The sequence below is a fragment of the Triturus cristatus genome, chromosome 2_2 (genome assembly GCF_964204655.1).
Source record: "Triturus cristatus chromosome 2_2, aTriCri1.1, whole genome shotgun sequence".
In the NCBI taxonomy this organism is placed as follows: Eukaryota; Metazoa; Chordata; class Amphibia; order Caudata; family Salamandridae; genus Triturus; species Triturus cristatus.
The window spans coordinates 895,338,815-895,360,937 of NC_140582.1; the positions used below are offsets into that span (position 1 = coordinate 895,338,815).

At 43.9% G+C, this 22,123-nt stretch overlaps 1 protein-coding gene across 3 annotated transcripts in view; it reads right to left on the bottom strand.

The window, feature by feature from the left end:
* Window positions 1-22,123, bottom strand: part of PCDH7 (protocadherin 7) — an 810,835-nt gene that overhangs the window by 106,136 nt on the left and 682,576 nt on the right. For 2 of the 3 annotated variants that reach the window (XM_085642302.1, XM_085642301.1), the window contains one exon: window positions 10,854-10,937. The exons of the other annotated variant lie outside the window; for it this stretch is intronic. In XM_085642302.1, the coding sequence (XP_085498428.1) occupies window positions 10,854-10,937 (84 nt within the window). The remainder of the gene's footprint in view (window positions 1-10,853; window positions 10,938-22,123) is intronic. 3 annotated transcript variants of the gene reach the window in all.

Genomic DNA, 22,123 nt, shown 5'->3' on the forward strand with positions numbered 1-22,123 from the left:
GAAATGCATGGGGTGTGGGCGCTTCAACCACTTTGAGAAAGTGTGCCGGTCGAAAAAATTCCGAAAGCCCCGCCAAGCAGTGAACACGGTAGAAGAAGGAGGCCCGGTGGCCAGCGACATGGATGATGATGAGGAGGAAGAGAAGGTGATACAACGAGTACACATGATAGGCACGGCGGTACGCAGGACTAGACGATTCCCGCAATGCAGCGTCCGGGTAGGGTCGCAAGAAGTCACCACGGTAGTAGATACAGGGGCTAGCATTAATATCATGGCCGCTGCGATGCACAATTCCATGCACCCAAAGCCAATACTACACCCGTCAACGATAACGGTGTTCGCATATGGACAGGAGGAACCATTAAAAGTGCGGGGAAAATTCAGGACTACGATATCCCATGGAACGCGGTCAATCACGTCAAATATCTACGTTACAGAAGACGGACAAGGTATGCTCCTAGGCTGCAGAGCTGCAGAAGATCTGGGAGTGGTAACGTTCGCATTTGGAGTACACCAAGAGTCAATACACCACACCCTAGAGGAGTTTGAGGAGATATTTCATGGAATAGGCAAGTTCCGCGGCAAAGAAGTCCACTTACACATTGACCACACTGTTCAGCCGATAGCCTTACGACATCGCCGCATAGCGTTCCATCTCAGGCCGCTGGTGGAAGCCGAGCTGAAGAAGCTAGAGGCGGCGGGAATCATCGAGAAGGTGTCCGGGCCAACCCCGTGGGTGTCACCTATCGTCGTGGCAAGGAAACCCAAACAGCCAGGCGCTGTCAGAATATGTGTTGATATGCGGCTCCCCAACGCTGCCATCAAAAGGGAGCGCCATATCACTCCTACCATCGATGACATCATCGGAGAAATGGCGGGCGCCAAGTGGTTCTCGAAGTTGGACTTACGCTCTGGGTATCACCAACTAGTACTGGACGAAGCGTCCCGGAACATCACCACGTTCTCAACGCATGTAGGTCTAAGGCGGTACACGCGTTTGAGTTTTGGAGTGTCGAGCGCTGCCGAAGTGTTCCAGAACGTGATACAAGAGCTCATCGCTGGAATCCCCGGAGCGATTAATGTCAGCGATGACATCATGGTGCATGCCACGACCGTTGCGGAACACAATGAGAGGCTGGTGCAAGTGCTACGACGCATAAGAGACGCAGGCCTTACACTGCATCGTGAGAAGTGCGAATTTCTGTGTAAGAAGCTCCAATTTTTTGGATACACCTTCTCGGCAGAAGGCGTAAACCCGGATCCGGACATGGTGAAGGATATCAAAGAAGCGGCTGCTCCCACGAACATTACGGAGGTACGAAGCTTCTTAGGGATGGTGAACTATTGCGGCAGGTTCATCAAGGACCTGGCGAACCTAACGGCGCCACTGAGAGAGCTCACTAAAGAATCCACCCCCTGGACATGGAGCAGCGAACAAGATCGAGCATTCGAGGAAATCAAACAGGCACTTTCAGAAGCCACGACATTGGCGTTTTTCGATCCAGCCAAATTGACACTAATTGCCGTAGACGCAGGTCCGGTCGGATTAGGCGCAGTCCTGCTACAAAGGAAAACGAGTGCAGAGGAATGGGCTCCGGTGGCCTTCGCCAGCAGGTCACTCACGGAGACTGAGCAAAGATATTCACAAATAGAAAAGGAAGCAATCGCCATTCACTGGGGTTGTCACCATTTCCACCTGTACGTGTACGGCAAGCCATTCGTTGTAGCCACGGACCACAAGCCGCTGGTATCCCTGTTTGCGGGCACATCCACGAAGCCGCCACCGAGAATCGAAAAGTGGATGTTGCAACTGCAAAATTATAACTGCAAGATCGAGTACCAGCCGGGCGCACGGAACCCGGCGGACTACTTATCTCGCCACCCTCGCAAGGCAACCCCACAAGAGATGAATGAGGCGGCGGAAACAGAAGAGAACGTAAGATGTATCACTGCGCGATCGTGTCCCAGGCCAGTGTCAATGGCCAGCTTGTCGCGGGCTACCAGTGAAGATGAATGCCTGCAAAGGGCTAGAGTGGCGGTCCAAAACAACAGCTGGAACAGAGCCAGAGAAGAGTGGAAGAGTTTGACACCTCGGGCGAAGCAGATAATGGATAGTCTGTACAACGTAAGAGAAGAACTGACTGAAGATGACACCGGATGCTTGTTGAGGGGCCACAGACTGGTCATTCCAACGTCCCTAACCCAGAGAGTGGTGGACCTGGCCCACATTGGTCACCAAGGTATGGTCAAGACTAAGTCTAGGCTCCGCACTAAAGTGTGGTTCCCTCTCATGGACGAGTTAGTAGAAGTCACCGTTCGAGCATGCCATGCCTGTCAGGTAACTGGAGAAGCACCCCAGCCAGCCCCTGTCGTTATGGAACCTCGACCCAGAAGGCCGTGGTCCAAGATAAGCGTAGTCTTTGGCAGCCTGCCGGACGGAAGGCACACCCTTGTTGCCATAGATGACCACTCGAAGTATCCCGAAGTGGAGATACTAGCCGTTTTGAGTGCCAAGGAAGTGATCCCGAAATTAGAGAAAATCATGGCGACACATGGTATAGAAAAGGAATTCAGAACCGACAATGGGTCACCGTTCCAGAGTCAAGAATTTGCAGCGTACCTGCAGGCCTTAGGCATTCATCACCGGCGAAATACCCCCCGTTGGCCTCAAGCAAACGGAGAAGCTGAACGCTTCATGAGGACACTCAACAAAGTGATAAGAATTGCTGACGAGAAAAGCCAGTCTGTGGAGCTAGCAATCTTTACATTTCTCCGAAGCTATCGCCAAACGCCCCACTCTACCACGGGAGTGGCCCCTGCGCATCTGCTAATGGGACGGGTCGTCACCGACACAATACCACACCATCCAGAGTGGAGGCCCGAAACGCCTGATGACAGTGCTATTGATGATCACCGACGTGGAGCTTTTGCTCATGTTGATGCCCGATGACGGGCTGTTACCCCAAACATGGCCCCAGGTGACAGGGTGCTGATCCGAAATCGGATGCCAGGTAGCAAGTTTCGGTTGAATTTTGAACCACAACCGTGGACTGTGGAAAAGGTCACGGGTACGTGCGTGACAGCAAGGAAAGGCGGAGAGAGGATAACGAGGAACATCTCATACTTCAAGAAAATTCCAGTGCCCCTTGGAACGGGAGACAGACATCAAGACATTCCCCAGAGGCGCACGCCACGAGAAGAGAGGTTCTTAGAACATGCTGAGCATATGGACTATGCGAGTGGAGGAGCTGATTCCCCGGATCATGGAGTTGTCGCATCGCAGCAAGGCCACCAGCCAGAGGTGGTGCCACCAGAGGAAGCTGGCGCGCCAGAGGTTGGAGATGATGGCGTAAATGGTGAATCTGTGAGTAGGGGCATGGGTGTTGTGCCGGACCGTGGGGAATCGCGATATGATCTGAGGCCGCACCCTGAGCCCTCCCGTCGCTTAAAGGACTACGTCAAGTAAGACTGTTTTTGTTTCATTTGAGTTGGTTAGTGTTGCAAATGTCTAGAGCGGAGCCGACAACTACGAAGGTATCTGTGGTTCATGATTGAAATGCATTAATATGTTTGGTTGTTGTTTTAGTTTTTGCGTGTTGGGGAGGAATGTAATGTCGCGATACTGACCTGACACGCACAGGCGTGCGCGTCAGGTCACGTGTTTACAGCGAGTAATAAATATGACGTCATGCGTGCACGTAGGCAGAACGGCCACGGCAGCAGAGACGAGTAACCACACCACAAGTGTCCCGAGTCGTTATTGCCACGTGCGAGGACCAGGGTGCAATAGGCCCCACAGTGTTACCCCCCCCCAAACACAGTACACAAACAACGTTTATTAGTTTAACTCTTGATTGTGCTGTATATTTCCTAGACTTAGGTTCTTAAATAATTGTGTTTGTTTTCTTGTCTTTTCAATATATAGACATCCTGCGTCTAGGTGGACTGGACCTTCTTCCTGTTGGTTGCATTGGGACCTTTCTGATTGTCCTCCTTGGTCTCTTCATCTTCTGAAGATACTCGCATTCCTCTAGTGTGTTCTGTTTTGGCACTGTGGAGTCTGTATCTTTAGGAAAGGGAGGGGCTCCCTCTTCGCTCCTGGGGAACGGGTACTTCTGCCTGGGACATCTGTCTCCGTCCAACAGCAAATAATATTAACATAACATAACGAACCCCGAAATCCATGCATCGGGAAAAGAGAGAAATGCTGCAGTATTTTAAGAAAGTAAAGCAAAGGCCAGGCATATTTACATTATTTTACACATAAAAAAATAAGACACCAACTTCAGGTGTGCTCTAACGCAATAACAGAACATGAACTCATTCACACCTCATTATTGACTGAAATCTAAGCTCATGTTTGCCATCACGCTGAAACGCCCAAAGAAAGCAATTTGCGTGGAACATGCAACCAAGGAAGCTGGTCTTAGATAAACAAGTGTATTAAACATTTGCACATCGTGAAAATCGCAATATTCGGCGTCAGCCTGTAAAGTGGCCGCGCGGAGCGCGCGCCTCCCCGGGCCTGCTTTCCTCGGCGTGCCCTGGGCTGGCAGCCCCCGTGTTTGAGCTGGCATTAGCCGATCAATACGCTGCTCCTTCAGCTGTCTCCCAAAGAGGACAGGGGCCGCCACAACAAACACCATCCTGGCAGCCGCTAACGTGCGCCCCTCCGCCTGGTATTTAGACGCTGTTTGCAAAGCCTTTATATGTAGGCCACGTAGCCCTCTGAAAGCTCGCGCTCGGATTTTAACAGAGAGGCTTATTAGACACAGCAATGCTTTAAATTAAATCATAAAACAAAGCCACTTAGAGCTCGTTTGCCACCAGAATGCGCATTGTGCTGCAGTCAGAGTCAAACAATGCCGTGTTGTCACAATTAGAAAATGCTGGCGCCGTAAACAAAACGAGCAGGAAAACAACTGAAAAGACTACGGCGTTCTATGCCGCAGCCTTTTCTCCGTGCACCACTCTTTGGACACAAAGAGGGTGTGCATAGTTGCACAACACTAACATTGTTGTTAAAACACTGAAAGTAAAATGACCATATACACATTACTTGTCCGTTCCTGCATACGTTTTGCTTGAAATTTTGCCAGAAAAGCAGAATAGTTCATTCACTGCAGAGCATGTCACAAAACATGTCTATAGCGCTGCAGGAGCTGCGCTGTTCATATCATCACGTGTCAAGCCTCTTTTTTGCGCTAATATTGCCGATCGTTCCTTTATCAATTCAGAATGAAGCCTTCCAGCCTGCTCCCTGTACTTTAGTGGAGAAGAGCACCACCCTGTGGCCGCTCGGAGTCATGCTTCTCTTTCCTTCACCGGTGCACGTCACCGCAGTACTCTCGACAATAAAACGTTGAATCGAGGCCTCAAATGTTATGGCAAGTAGAAATGCCAAGCCGCTTGCTTACTCCAAACAAATCCTTGATTTATATCCGAGGTGTTAAAAGCACTCACGTTACTACCACTGTGTTTCTGTTTATTTTAAATATACACATGGGCAGCATAGAGCAATTGTCGGGAATTCCTGAAAACATATTTGTGGTTAGCTCGGACACCTGAATAAAATCAATCGGATTCAGAGGGGGAGTGAGGGGGTTCTACGAGGACAATGTTCCCTTGTTTTCTTAGATGTACAAAAAAATTTCCTATACTTTTTTTTATTAAAAACAAACATCCACATCCCTGGACGGTGAATGCCGACCTTCAGATGCCCGCAGATGAAAGGGATGGAAGGGCTCATTGGAAGAAGGGAAAGGAAGCTGTAAACGAAACAACAAGACTTCCTTCAGGGTGTCTGCTACCTGAAAATGTATAAATGTGTGCAATTGGTTCCTCAACTGATGTAAAGGCTGCTTCGGAGCCTGTGTAGGCGTTAAGCCTTACTTGCTGGAGTCACTTAAAGCTTCCATGGTGACAAAGATTTGAGTCTTTTTAATTTACACTTATAAAAAATGTTTGCACTGAGCGCAGCCTGACTCAATTACTAAAATATATATTTTGAGTGTATGTTAAACACGAAGGACCTGATTCACAAAGGTAAACTTACACTTTTGTATAAGTTTACTTCTTTTCAGTATAGTACATACTGAGGGCATCATGTACACGGCATTTTGGTTGTAGTGCAGTTCAGTGCAGCAAGGCAATTTACTGCGCTGCCCTACGCCAAAGTGAAAAGGCAGGAATGCGCCATATTTAAGCAATATGGTGCATTCCTGCCTTTCTGCCTGCGTTGTGCCGCTTTGGCAGCCTAGTGCCAACGAAGGCCCCCGTGCACCAAGGTGCAAGGGTGCCTCTGTTGCAAGTAGGATTGTTTTTGTGCAGGAAGGGGGCCCTTACTGCACAAAAGCAATCCAATGAGGCATTTTAGTCTTTCTATGTGTGCTGCATTTGCAGCACGCATGGAAAGAGGAGAAAACAAGGAGAAATTAACATATTTCTCCTTGTTGCGTCTAACCTTGGGAGGCATTCGGATTTGGCAGCTCCCCAGGTTTACATCACTTTGTAAATCTGCAGCAGTGTCAAATTTCATGGGTGATGCATGGGGAAACCCACCGGAACGCCCATGGAACGCCTCTCGGAAGAAGTGATTTGCACTGCATCGCCTTACTCATGATCTATGAGACCCCTCTAAACCTCACAGGGTGACTTCATAGTTCTGTATGAGACCATGTACCACTTTACTTGGTGAAAAAGTGACACAGGGCTCTAAACTATGCTCCTGAGTTTTACAGCTCTGCACTCCTTATACTTATGTGTGCAGAGTTCTCTGTTCCCATCGTGAAGTCCCCAGGTGCGGAGACCTTTGCACTCATAAGTATAGGGAGTGAGGAGTTGTACAACTCCATATGTGGTTTGTGAATACAAAAAAGTAGTAAACTTACAAAAAGTGGAGTTTACCTTTGTGAATTAGGCCCCAAATGATTATGCACATTTTGTGGTAGCCTAACTTATACTGTCTATGCAATACAATTTAATAAAAAATGGCTTACATATTCATAACAATTTCTGTAAGAGGCTGGGACCTCGTAGCACTTAAAATACACAAGTCACAACTCCCCACTTTCCAACAAGTATTCAGTTCTGAGTCGGTGATGCGGTTTTACAAAAAAAGTTATTTCAACCCCTCGTCATCTATTAACCCCCCTCCCACACCCCGCCGTGCTCTACCTTGCTCCGGCTGCTCCTATCTCAGGGGTTGAAGTGCATAAAAAGAGTGGGAACAATGATCCTGAGAGCAAAGTGGACAGATTAAGTGATGTTGCAATGAAGAACAAAATATTCTGCAACTATTTTGTTGGTCTGTCACCTTCAGGTATCTGCACATAAAATAAGGGACTCCTTACATAAAAAATTAATGTATGCATGTTAATCAGTAAAAAATGAACTCTTTTAAGTTACAAAATCTCAGTTGTTAATGCGATCTCAAAAGATGTGTCTGTGAAACCAGAGAGTCACAGAACAGAATCCTTGTTGGTGAGTGGGGAATTGTAACTTGTGTATTTTAAGTGGTGTGAGGTCGCGGACTCTGACACAGTCGGTGATGAGGCGAGAGCAAGGTTAAGTGGCTTTCTTTTTTTTTAATGTTATTTTAACTCAGTGTCATCTTTTGACTCTTGCTCCCAGTGCCCCACCGTGCTTACCTGCACCGGCTGCTCCTGCTCTGAGCAAATTTACCTTGTCATGCAAATTACAGAAATTCAACTCCAAGTTCCATTCTATTTTAAACTGTGTAAAATAGAAAGCCCTTCATTAAAAATGGTCTCCAGTATCAGGCATGTTTGGGCATTGTCACTAACCGCATTCCAACTGCGAGACCTCTGAGGCAGTGGGAACTCAAAGGTTTCTCTTAGTTATATGTGCAGGCATACTTTTCCTTTTTTGATGCATGTTTATGAATTTTGACACATCATTTCTACATCATGAACCGTTCAGAAGAAAACAACTGTATGACACCAACACTAACAAATAACAGCCACACAGCCCTTTCATTTTTTTCTACTACAAACCAGCATTACTATCCCATATAGCACCATCGTAAAATATTGATATTTAAGAATCATTAACAACTTTCAGATGTTCAAGCCTGAGATGGGAAGTGATGGCTTTTTTGATCACACCACTATTGGCATGTGCCAGTATATTTGTCAAAGAAATTACACAAAGAATAGTCTTATTATGGTGCTATATGGAACAGACACATCATACTACCCAATATGCATATAGACTGGTGAAAAACCTCTGTTAACATGAGAAACTGATGTACCAAAGCACTCAACTTATAATAAATAAATGGTGTTGTCACCATATACAGTGTTGTCCAAAAAACAATATCAGGGAACAGGAGTCAAAGGCTCTTTAAAGAAGCTTGTATTGCAATCCAGAAAACAGCCTAAATGTGTTTCGTCACACAAGTGACTTCTTCAAGGCTACGTAGATTAATATTGTTGTCACGATCCTGTAGATCAACAAGCATGTGTCAAGAAAATATTCTTACACGTCAGAGCCCAGGATGAATATGTCATCCATAGGTCCTCAAGGGTATCCAACTGTTCCACACCGTAGATTGTAAGAAAATTTTTTCAACAGGTCAATGTTCAAAGAATGTTGTCAGCAGTAAAAAAATAATAATCTCAATGTAGTCAAAGTCGATCGGCTATATGAGCTTCCTCATATATGAGCTTCATCAGGTGTCCAACGTTCTCCATGTGTAGAAGAACCAGTCTTATAAAACAACCAATGCGGTCCTGAGACCACTGAATGTATATCTTGTTGATATGTTAATGGATAATACCGTCAAGGAGCACCTTGATAAGCCCCCTCTGTTCCGCGTATCGCGTCTAAATATCGCTCTCGCCGTACCGAAAATAGTTTTAGAAACCTTTCAAATGTTCACAACAAGGGGTATTTCAGCACAGCATAACATTTTTTTATTGTTATCAACTAAATAGTACTCATTTTATTGACCTTGGAAAGAGGAAAATCTGACTGGACACATCTGGTTATGAAAGTAACCATGAGGTCAAGCACAGATTCCTGTAGTGGACGCATTTGTCCACGGAGCTACCCGACCCAGCATTCACAGATGGACCGGGCATAACAGACTCTGCTATAGGTAATTCCTACTGCCGTATATCCTACAAACACACTAAAAGGTTCTGTAAAGGTATATGAACTTTATCATATATTACAGAGAATCATAAAACAATCTGAATAGATTCTTTTTCCAAATTAGCAATCAACACCAGCATGTCCCATTCTGGATAGCAGCATGCTTTATAGAGGGCAAACCATTAACTCAATGCAAGGTAAAGAGTTAGACATGCTTTACAGTCCATAAACATCACCCAGGCAATATCTAGTGATAGAAGGTAGAGCTGTGGATAATTATGCTGCCTACTGCTGCTAACAAATGACTAATGACACTATGAGCTACAGTGCAGGCAATTAAAAAAAGAGGTCAAAAGTGATTATGTTTGTATAAAACACAAAAAATCAATGTGTTGGACACTGGGAGTTTCACCCAGGATGTGGGATCTTTTTTGAATTTTTCTGTGTGTGACCATGTGTCAGTTGTGGACAGGAAAAACTGCATTGCACCTCAAGCCAGGGACCCTGTGGTAGTTGGGCTGCCAGCAGGGAGTTTACAATGGTGCGGTTGACAGTTGCTTCTCTGCAGGTATGTACGAGCGGCTCTAAATGAGGCGGCAGGGACGCAAAGTGGTTAGAAAGGGTCATCTGTCAAATTACTAGTGATGTCCCAATCTGTTCAACTATAAATGACTCCCGAAGTCTTTGGTGCAAATTGATTTAGGTTTCTCATGGATGAGTAAGAGTGAGAGAGCATGTGATTACTCATGCTATAACCTATATCTCTGAGGCAGTCTCTAGATGTTGGTTTCTAGCAGAGCCGTAGCATGGACTGCCAGCACCCGGGGCAAGGCAAGTATAGCGCCCCCTAACCCGTGAACCATTAGCACTTCCTGGTGCAAAATTGTAGTACAAACTTTTTTCTTTTATAAATGTGTGCACCCTAAGAATTTTGTGCCCTGGACAACTGCCTCGTTACCCACCCCCACACTCCCATGCTACGCCACTGATTTCTAGCATGATGAAATCCCGGACAATATTTTTCTTTGTGGACTGTACCAGAAAAGCTGGCTGTACAGCACATTGGGGTTTATTTAGAGTTTGGCAGGTGATCCATTGCTCCTGCATTATATCTAGTCCATGACTTGATTAATTGTGAGACTCAATATTGGTGATACCATGGTTAATGTATAAGTATAGGCGTATAAGTGATGTTAAAGTGCAGTTCCATCTGTGACATTGGCAATGTGTTTTCAGAAATTGTGCTATTGTACATAGTCGGAACTTTTGAAGGTACTGAAGCTTAGCAGAGAATGCCCCATGCTTAATGTGCCTGCTCAGTAACATTTTTTATTAGATTTCAAAAATATATTACCAAATTGGGAGTTCGTTATTGGCGTTCTATTAGTTGCCTCTATGCGTGTGGGGGCTCAATCCCTTTTTTGCTGGTCAGGACCTCCAGGCTCTCTATGGCAGTCCGGGAAAGGAAAAAAAGTATATTGGAACGTCTGTCCCAAATAGGGTGAATGGTCTGAGGTTATTTTTTCAACAAGCCATTCATTATCTGGCAAGCCAACATAAGCATGGCGATTTCCCCCTTTCTAAACAGAGTGGAGGAAGTGGAAATTTGCCACACGAGATATCTGCTGTGTTTTTGATGAAGTATCCCATCCATCGCATACTAAATAAGGCTCTTAATCTAGTTGTTGCCTGTAAAAAAGAACATTAGTTTGATTTGAACACAACATATGACATACCTTTAGTGTCCAGGATTTGGTTGATATCAGGTTGCAGACAGAGTCTGGCATTGTGGCTTACTGTTTTTCTTTGAAGTCTTCCACCTGTAAAATTGGAGAAAGGCGAGTATTACCTATGCAGTGCATCACACCACAATGTCTGGCTAGTAAATGCTATTGTGTGGTCGCATTTTTTGTCCACAAAATTTACAGGTAGAAGACGACAAGGAGAAGACAAAATAACACTAAAGACACAAATAATGTTTTATGTGTTAGTTGGCATATTTCAGTTAACACACTTTATTTGTAGCATTGACAAATAAGGGATGAAGCGAACGCAGCTTAGTGACAGTTACTTAAAGATGGCAGCATTAACAAAATAGAATGTCACTTTATATTGTAAACAAACAATTGAAAACAACAGTGTCCAACATTGTTATAGGATTCCCAGGTCTGTGTCACACATTTATTATAAGATCTGACTAAGTAAATGATTCCCATTTAGGTTAATTACATGTGCATGTACCTCATGGTGATATTCTGAAAATGTGGCATGGGTCTAGAACCCATCAACTAACTTTGGACACACGTGGTCTAATGATTTTCCTGGTAGCATAATTATCGTTATATTATGTTTATTTTCTTGTGTGCTTGAAAGCGGCTCCTTAATCGTTTTGCTCTGTAACCATTACAACCTGTGCCCATGCTTAACATCATTTTGTTAAACTCTACAAACAGTGCATAATGAGTCAGCACATTTAGGAGAATAGTGGACCTGCTCAGTGTAGTTACACCTAACATTTATTGTCTGTAGTCAGAAAAGGCTGTGGGGAGAGGGCAGTAAAAGTCACCACTGCGGGATGGTCACCTTAAAGAAGTACGCAAAATATCCTGCGATACCTTTGGGCTGGGACAGTTTGGGGTGGGTTACTGGTCACATATAGGCTTTGCATGTGCCTTAAATGGTAGAACTCTAGATGGTTATGACATGATACGAGAGAATAACATATTACAAGACTGCTGTCACCTTAAAAATTAATCAGAGACCCAACTTTCCAAAAACAAAAAATGCCTATCCCCAAAAGGTGTAAGTGTTTTTTTGGGGGGAGCACCCGTCATACACAAGGATTTACCCTCTGGAGATCCACTGCCCCCCTTCTCAACAGAGAACCAGAGTTCATAATGTTCAGGCTAAGACTGAAGTTCATCTTTTTCTAGATCCCGTACGAGCTATGATCACACCTGTCCATTTGACCAACAAACAACAAAGAAATTGAATTCAAAATAAATAAAGGGTCGGTAGCATTCTAGCCTTTGAAGGAAGAGATTTTGTCTAGTGGTTGACCCGTTGACTGCTTAACCTGTGGTCCTATGTTCTAATTCCTGCACTGGTAATTAATTAATTCTTGACTGGAACTCTGTGATTCTGGGCAAATCACTTAATCATTCCGTGTCAAACATTGAAACAAATGTGAAATGTGATTGTAAATGTATGAAATGTGTTGGCAATTTAAATATGTACCTTTATACCATGATATACATAATCTTGTGTTACCTTCTTTTCAAGTAATTAAAAGAACATCACTCCGGGGGATTGCGCTACACAAATATCAATGTGTTTGAATGGATTACTTTTAAATGATGAACTGTTTTATATCGAGACTGTGCCGTAAAATTATTTTCTATCAGAATAAATACATTTTTAATTTTGAAATATTTCCAAATGCAGAAATAGCATCCTGATTACTAAATACTATCTTAATATTCATCCTTACTGCCATGTTGGCCGTGAAAAGAAGTTTAACAACGTACGTTTTACCAGTCGTGATTTAGAGGACATTGCAAAACATTAGTGCTACTCTATGACCGACACAGCTTTATTTACATTTAAAATGAGTGTGCACGTGCGTTTTTATTCTTAAGAAGCTGATGGTACACTAACTATTTCGGATCATCATTTTAGTTTGGTGACAAACAATGTTTGTTGCTCTAAGTAGTATTACACTTTACAATGCCTCATTTGGACATGCTCAATATGACGGAGACTGTAACCGGAACAGTTACTCCCTCCAGACATTAGGACCCGCAAAGTACCCCGGAAGTAACACCGGGCGCACTTCCAACAATGTGCATTGTCTGAAGAGCTTTCACTGCAACCCCAAAGGTGAATTGAATACCTTTACCAGTGTACTGGTAATCCTTCACTTTCTTTAACTAGGGTACTTTAAATACGTGAATGTATACATATAGTCCTATACGTACACCCATGCGTACTTACAAACAAGATTCAGGCTGGATACTACAAGCAAAAAGCGACCAGAACAATCCCAGTGGAATAACTTTAAAATAGCCATCCTGTTCTGTGTGTTTTCTAAATCCAGAGAGACTGCTGAAGAGGAGACTTTTGTTGGTAATGGAACGGGAGACACGGTCTAGACCAGCCTAATCACAGTCGCCCTTGGCCTGGAGCCTGAGTTTCTGCTGCTTGAAGAACATTACAATTTCTCCTTCTCACAGCAGCAAGGGAAGATTCCCTGTAACAGAGGGACTGTACTCGGCTCTACCGCTTGTTAGCCCCCGAGACCTGTGGCGTACCGAAGCTTGAAGGGGCTCCCCTATTCAAAGTACTTGGACAGGGCCCCCAGCCTCTGGACCCAGTCAGGAGCTCTTACCTGCCGACATGCACAGAGGGGACCCCCTAGTGCTTGCCCCCCCGCACCGCCTATACTTTTGTTACGCCACTATCAGAGACCAAGATAGGAATACACAGCATGCATGCTTTGAAATATCTATCATGTGTGTTGTGGAGATCTTACGAGCTATATAGTGTTACGCGACAGTTCATTTTATGTCAGGTGATGCTCTGAAATTTGATGCAAGCGTTTTGCGCCATGTTTCCATTGCGCATTACTGTACGGTATCAAGAAGACGATCTCTGCCTGGCTGGTCAGAATTATGTCACACCAATGAATTTTTGAAAAAGTAATAAATGGAACATTTACTATTAATTTAATGAACAGAGTGACTTGTTAATATGTACTTAACGTGTATAATTTAAGTGTTGTACAATGTCCGAGGCGAGAACAACAGCAACAACAATAATGATGATGGTGTTAATAATAATAATAATAACAAAGAACAATAACAGTGATTCTGTAACCTCGCCGCTGTGCATCGATCACTGGGGAGTGTACAGTAAACCCCAACTATTCCAACCATCGCTTTCAAGGACAATTTATTTAGACCTTTCTCTTTAAAAACTGTGGATTTTTTATATCTGGGACACTAAATACATGTAATCACTTTTAGTTGTGATGATGATACTGAAGTCTGATTAAAGCAATCCTCATATTTTCTCTACATTCATGTGGTGGGGCACTTGAAGTTCTGGGGAATGGTATGATTACCTGTAGTTCTTTAAAGGAATCTCTTTATTTGCCATTTCAGTACATGGATGACCAACTTAATGACACTTTGGATCGCCATGAGTGCACTGGCATGCTATCTACTAGTGATATTTGCTCACTCTGAGAAGATCCCGCTATAGACGAGTACAACATTCACTTCTGGCAGGAGTCGCACATTTCTGCTAAAGCGAACAAATACAAAGATGTTGCTGGTGATGCAACTACCCGCCATAGAGTAGGTTCTTGCTGATGTCACTGCGATGGGTCATATTGTTTATAGTTGACCGAGGAATAGTCCAAGTCATATGATTTTTAGTTTTAGGGAATTGCTGGTCACTGTGGTAAAGTATGCACTACTGTTACCAAAATGGCCTTGCTCTTCATTCATATTAGTGAACTGACTTGATATCAAACATATGAGTAGGAAGGTTAGCAATAAAGCATTAGAGAGGAACTTAATTAAGAAAATGAAGATATTTGTGAAACAGGATTGCAACAGGACCTCCTCAGTTTGCAGCTTGAAGTGGAAGGATAGCACCATGACTTCATAAAAAAGCAGACGGCAGTGCAAGTAAGAAAGACTACGCTCATCCCTGCTGCGTTGAGACTCAGGATGTTCTTTATACTTTTTCAGATATGGAACTTCCACCAACAATTGGCAGATGTGCTGCCTCCCTCAATTAAAGTGCATGCACGTGTATCCTCACTAAATAGGGTCTTTTATCTGCACTGTAGGAGGGCAGATGGGATATCAGACATTTTCTGTGGGATGTTCCAAGTTTGTCAATCTCTAAATAACCTCCTGACTTGTGAACACCGAAGCACAGAATTCCTTCAGTCCTGCACTTCAAAACATGGAGACCACTTCTGTCCCTAAAGGTCGCCAGGAAGTGAAAAGACATTCTACTGAGAGATGTTGGAGAAAGCATGTTGGTAAAAATATGTGCAGAAGAAGAGGAATGATTGTTACAAAGAAGGCATTTGTAAATAAGGGTTGGCTCTCTGCCCGCCAGCTTCCCGAATCTAAATATACCAACTAAGTATTCCCAGTAAATGTCAGCTGTTCCACAAGTGCTGAATAATACCTCTGGTTCTGTAATTGATATATCAAAGGGATTGCATAAGAGGGCATAATTTACATATTTTATATGGAATAGGCAGTGATGTAGAAGTTAAAAACTATGCTATACTGCACTAATACTATACTATATTATACTATAATATGCTATATCAAATATTCAAGTCTTTTGTAATATCGCCTCGTCAATCCACTTAACACTGAGGGGTTACACTTCAGGCAATCTTAGAATTTATATAAGAAAATAACAGTTGAACTCAAAAGTGTTACCATTAGCTATTTGTCTGAGTGAAGAATGCCAAATGTATTTTCATATTTTAACCTGAAAGAGTCTTAAAGCCTGATTTAGAGTTTGGCAGACAGGGTGCTCCTTCAAAAACGTGATGGAGTACCTGTCTGCCAAGCGTTTGGTCTGCCGCTTCATTTAGAGACAAGTGACCCTTCAGCTTTCAGTAGACAGAGCCCCTGCTGGAAAGCTTCATCTGGCAGCTCAACAAAGTTGGGGCCGTCGAAGGAAGCACATTACACCGCCCGCCCTATTTAGGGTGGATGGTGCAATGTCCTTTAATGCTGTCCATTAAGGACAGAAAAATAATTAATGATCTTCAGAGTCGGGGAGAGATCTTCAGGGGATGGGGGGGGGGTCATTTTGTGTTGGTTTCCAGAATCAAACTCAAGCTTTGGGAGTTTGTTTTTGAAGAGCAACATTTATGAAAGTTTAGTGAGCAGCATCAAAACCGACAGCAGCCGTCCACCAGTTTGTCTGTATCTTGAAGGCAAACACCATGACAGCTGTTCCCTTCAAGGTACAGAGATGTCTACTGTGCCAGCAGACATCTTTAAATATGGTAGGAGGTAGTTCGACTGGGTGGAGGAGGTAATGTCCTCTGACACCCTGATGGACAGTGCACCATCTGCCAAAGTCTAAATAAAGCCCTATTGTGAAGACAAATTCAAATGTTAAGGTCTGTCTAATGGCAAAAAATATTGTTTGCATTCTCACTATTTCACACTTATAAGTGTGTGGGATGATTTAGAGACCGCTCAATAGTGTTGGTACCCAATTCCTGTATCATTGTCATGCCCCCCAACTCAATCTTGCTCATGTGTAGGCGATTTCACGTGGCCCCCAGGTAGTGCAGGTGTATCGTATCATTTGAAGTGCATAAAATGGAAAGGTGTCCCATGAACCTCTCCTAGACTAACCTGGAAAAGGATCCAGGTTAAGAACAGATGAACCATACAGCGACAACAGTTATATTTTATGAGTTCCCCTTCCCTATTCCCTAGGCCAACGCCAACACACACACACACAAACGTATTGTTAGAGGCTTTTACTAGAGACCAAGCTAGTAAGTACAAAATGTAGGCAAAATTATCGTAGAAAAGACCACAGTTACAATGGCACTAGGAAATAGGCAGAATGCTAATATTATGAAAAAATATAACACACCATTATTGGTATTTTCCGTTCTTTTGAATCAATATTAATGGAAATTTGCACCTAAAGGTCTTTTACTACAAGAAGTGGAATCCATCATTGCATACCTGTTTGGTATGGGCAGGCTGCTTTCAGCCCTCAATGAAAGGCCCTCTCTGTGGTACCTTAGCTGGGTCACCATTGATGCAAGCAATATGTGCCTCTTCATCTCAGAGAGCTCAGGTTGGCATATTTCTACTTTTTGTTGGGAGAACAGTGAGTAGTTGCCCGCGTGATATCTGATTCAGCATGTGAACGTCATGGGAGTGCTAGCAGTCTTATAAATGAGTATACATTTGAAAGAAAACTGCGACTAACCTCATCCCAGTATAATTCATGGCCATAAGACGTAAAGCATAAGCAATATATTGTTGCATAATTATATGCATTGTGTAATAAAAGCAATCAGCAACAGTCACGTGTGGTTAGAAGCTTAGGCCACAGATAAGTGTTGGGCACCAATGCAAAATAATGTATAAACACATGCCAAAATAAAAGCCCAAAGCATCCTTGACGTGACATTATGTTTGGTCTAAAAATAATAGAAAAGTGGTGAGCAATTGTCCATGACATATATTTAACTAATCAGTAAAGGTAACATGCAAATCTGCATAAGAAGAGCATGCTAATCTTGGACTTTAAAGATTTACAAAGCGACTAATTCACAAACAATTTTGCACACTTACATGTAAGTTATCTTCAAAAATATATCAATAAATAGTAATATTCACAAACACCTCATGTAAATTAGTGGAATTATAAACTACACTTATAATAGCAGAAATTCAGCCAATAAAACTATCATCAGTTCACCATCATAGCTATCATTATGTGTTCACAACATTTACTATGGATTATACCTCATTTTCTTTATTGTGCAATAGTGATACGATAGCATAGTGAGGTAAGTGCCTCCTTGTAAAGTACTAACAGGTTTTCATCATTTTGATTTTGGAAAAATAAGAATGATTGCGTTGGGCAATAGTAGCATTTATTTTCAACAACAGCACAGAACTGTAAAGTTATCAAGTGCTTTATAGAAATAAGGTAATGCTAATTCAGCTACATGTTAAAATCCACTGTGAAATTTTATCAGGCCGTACTTTTCAGAACCTTTTAATTGTCTTATAAAAGTCACATAAAGACTCCTAGTTTACACGTTTGCATCGCTATTGCTTATTCATCCTTAAAGGTAAGGGTGTTCTATACACTGATTCGTACTAGTGTTACCTTTAAAAGAACAATCTTTATAATAGCTGTTAAATTAATTTTTTTGTCATCTAAAAAGGCACCTGCAATGGCTGATGAAATGAATGCTAACATTCTTACATGTGTTATTAGTAGGCACGTTTTGATCATAAATATTGAACAATAAGTTACTATTGTTTGAATCACATGAATGAGCTACGAACATAGGACAAATATGAAAACCTTCAAACAGCTGCAGAAAATAAATGTCATTTTTAGGTGGAGCTTAGCAGCGCGCATGCGCTGCCGTGTGAGGCATGTTGTATTTACTTCTATGGGTTTTGGCCACGCCCTCGCTGCCGATTAGTTTAAGCTTTCTTCTGTATGGTTTATTGACCGTCTCTGCCCCACCCTCTCCTATCTTACTCCTCCCCTGGAGTATTGACCTCTTACGGTTTTCTTTCTCGGGAGAGTTTTTCCTTTTGAGTTCACGCACTCTTGGTTTTATGTTGCAGAGTGTATGGACACGATGCTCATGTTACGCGGTCTGCGACCGTTCCACTCCCGCTCCGTTTGTTCTACCCCCTCGCCGGCCTCTCTCCTGGTGTGCTTTCACATCCTCTCAGTCCCCCAAAACTGTTGTTACACATGAGACGCCGCGCTTCACTTGATGTTGTTTAGTTATTATTGACATTGTGCACTTCTTGGAAGTGCCTGTGCCTTTAAATCCTGCAAAAACAACAGTTTATGGACAGAATGCAGAACAATGTCATACATTCACCCCAGTACAGAGATCTGCTCCTAAATCCATCGTGTTTTTGCTCACCATGCCATTCCAGTTTGAACCCAGCCATATGCAAATCAGTCTTGACCCTGTGCCCCATGGGAACAGTCCAGCCCAAACTGCCAAGCCAGGTCCTCCCTGGACTGGAAAGAAGCATCCTAGGACCGGTTTCGGGGTTTCACCCCTCTTCAACCAGGATAGCTTGATTCCAGTGGCATGGAGAGCACGGGACTCACGTCTGAGCATACCCGTCCCACTCGGGGTGACAAATGCAAAAACAACAGTTGATGGACAGAATGCAGAACAATGTCATACATTCACCCCAGTACAGAGATCTGGGCCTAAATCCATCGTTTTTTTGCTCACCATCCCATTCCAGTTAGAACCCAGCCATATGGGCAACTCATCCTTATGGCGGTTGCTTAGGGCTCCACTTTCCTTGTTTTCTTTTTTTATTACACTATTATTGAATAATGCTATGTTATTCACTATTAGTGTAATAAAAAATAGTGTACAATTAGCTGAAATATGCCTCTCCATGGAAGCTGAGGTAAGTAAAAATTGCTTTTAAATGTGTTGTGTGCATCCTTGTGGGTGAGAGTGTGTTTATGCAAGACACAGTGTGTGTATGTGTGAGTGTTTTTGTATGTGTAAGCGAAAGTAAAAGTCAGCTGGTGTGGGATGTTGCATTTGCGACCCCTGGTATTTTGGTGAATTGACGTCCCTGACAGAGACACAGGGAAGTAAAAGGATTGCTGCATCTCAATTCTGACTGGCTGATTTTGCTACCAAATTAAGGCACCTCTTTTTTTTTCTAGGACCAATGGCACCCTTAATATGCAACTGTGGTCACTGGCCTTCATTTGTACAGAAATCATTCTAGAAGTGCAGCTGCAAATGAGGACCTCGTGAATCAGAGAGATAATGGACCATTGTATGTTTCCTCTCCATCACAAACATCCTCCATCTTGATATGACGTTGCACCCCCTCTGTCTAATAAAACACACAGATAGTGCTGTAGATATGAATATTTTGGGTACTGAGCTACCAGAGACGTAATAGTACAGTCAGTCTCTCACAGGGGACAGGGTAGTCTTCATAGCAACACTCATCACCAATTATAGGCCACCCCGTAAACATTTGTATCACGAGTTGAGTGAAAGAGGGTCAGTGGTACCCGGGAAGATGATGCTTTGCATGGTTCAATGTTTTGCATTTATCAATGTCCTTATAAAACACTGATGGTGTATTTCTTACTTCCCAACAATGGACCTTTTTGCCAGTCACCAATCCATTCCGCTTGGTCATGAGTGGACTTGTGTTCCCGCACCTAGATTTCCCAGGTGTTGGAACACAGGACCGGATTTTTCTATGCAGTAATTATACATGGTAAAATCGCATTTTTTTCTGGAGTGTGATCATACAATGACTCTACCTGCAAGAACTAAGCTTCCCCTTCAATCCCCTACTCCCTCCAGACCCCTGCCACACTACACACCCCACCCTGAGCTCCCCACAGTTCGGACTGGACTGTTCCCGTGAGGCACAGGGTCAGACTGATTTGCATATGGCCATGTCTGAACTGGGGTGGCAGAGTGGGCTAAAGAACGGTGATGGATCAAACCCAGATCTGTTGACTGGGTGTGAGTGTTTGATGTTCTGATACTCCGTCCATCACCACCCCCTTTTGTACCGCTTTGTTCGCCATAAGTTGGCAGGGTTTGCTCAGATGTGAGTCCCTTGCTCACTTTGCCACTGGATTCAAGCAAGCCTGGCTGAAGACGGCTGAAATGCCAGAAACCGGTCCTAGGAAGCTTGTTTCCGGTCCAGGAAAGGCATGGCTTGGCAGTTCGGGCTGGACTGTTCCCGTGAGGCACAGGGTCAGAATGATTTGCATATGGCCATGTCTGAACTGGGGTGGCAGAGTGGGCTAAAGAACGGTGATGGATCAAACCCAGATCTGTTGACTGGGTGTGAGTGTTTGATTGGTTCTGATACTCCGTCCATCACCACCCCCTTTTGTACCGCTTTGTTCACCATAAGTTGGCAGGGTATGCTCAGACGTGAGTCCCTTGCTCACTTTGCCACTGGATTCAAGCAAGCCTGGTTGAAGACGGCTGAAATGCCAGAAATCGGTCCTAGGAAGCTTGTTTCCGGTCCAGGAAAGGCATGGCTTGGCAGTTCGGACTGGACTGTTCCCGTGAGGCCCAGGGTCAGACTGATTTGCATATGGCCATGTCTGAACTGGGGTGGCAGAGTGGGCTAAAGAACGGTGATGGATCAAACCCAGATCTGTTGATTGGGTGTGAGTGTTTGATTGGTTCTGATACTCCGTCCATCACCACCCCCTTTTGTACCGCTTTGTTCGCCATAAGTTGGCAGGGTATGCTCAGACGTGAGTCCCTTGCTCACTTTGCCACTGGTTTCAAGCAAGCCTGGCTGAAGACGGCTGAAATGCCAGAAACCGGTCCTAGGAAGCTTGTTTCCGGTCCAGGAAAGGCATTGCTTGGCAGTTCGGGCTGGACTGTTCCCGTGAGGCACAGGGTCAGACTGATTTGCATATGGCCATGTCTGAACTGGGGTGGCAGAGTGGGCTAAAGAACGGTGATGGATCAAACCCAGATCTGTTGACTGGGTGTGAGTGTTTGATTGGTTCTGATACTCCGTCCATCACCACCCCCTTTTGTACCCCTTTAAACCCTGACCTGCGTGTAGCTGTGCTGATTTCACCACTCCCTCTTCCCCTCACACATGCTGGGTGTGTCCAGGCCCCCGGAAGCAGCAGCTCCTCGTCCTCTGGGCGACCAATGAACATGGGGGGCCACTTTTACCCAGAGCACACTATTAATTAAGTATTTGCACCGGGTTTCTGTATCTATTTGGATGTTGACATGTGAGTGACATGTGCAGTTATTGCGAGTTGTTATCAAGATTTCATGGGGTTTAAGTCACCTTTATTTTATCATACTTATTAGATCTGCTGTCTTCTGTTTACTAAATCAACCTGCGCCACCGTGAGCAGAGTGAGGCCGTCACAAGAATTGTCTCTTCAAAACCAAACGTTCTTTTGCCTCTCTTTCTCTTAACCTGCAGTTTTGAGCTATTCAAGGTTAGACGCTGCAATAGACTCTTTGCACTCATACTATCACTGATGTTTGGAGTGGTACTTTTCTCATCTTTGTATTCATTCTTGAGTATTGTGCTCAACGGCTCGCTTCTATGTACTTCACGTTTCCTTTTAATGCACGGTGCACAACCGCCGCACGCGATCTCGGGTCTGGCTCTTTTCTTATACTTCTCACAACTGCTGTCTGAGTAACGCTTACTTTTCTAATAACTGTAAACAATGCTCA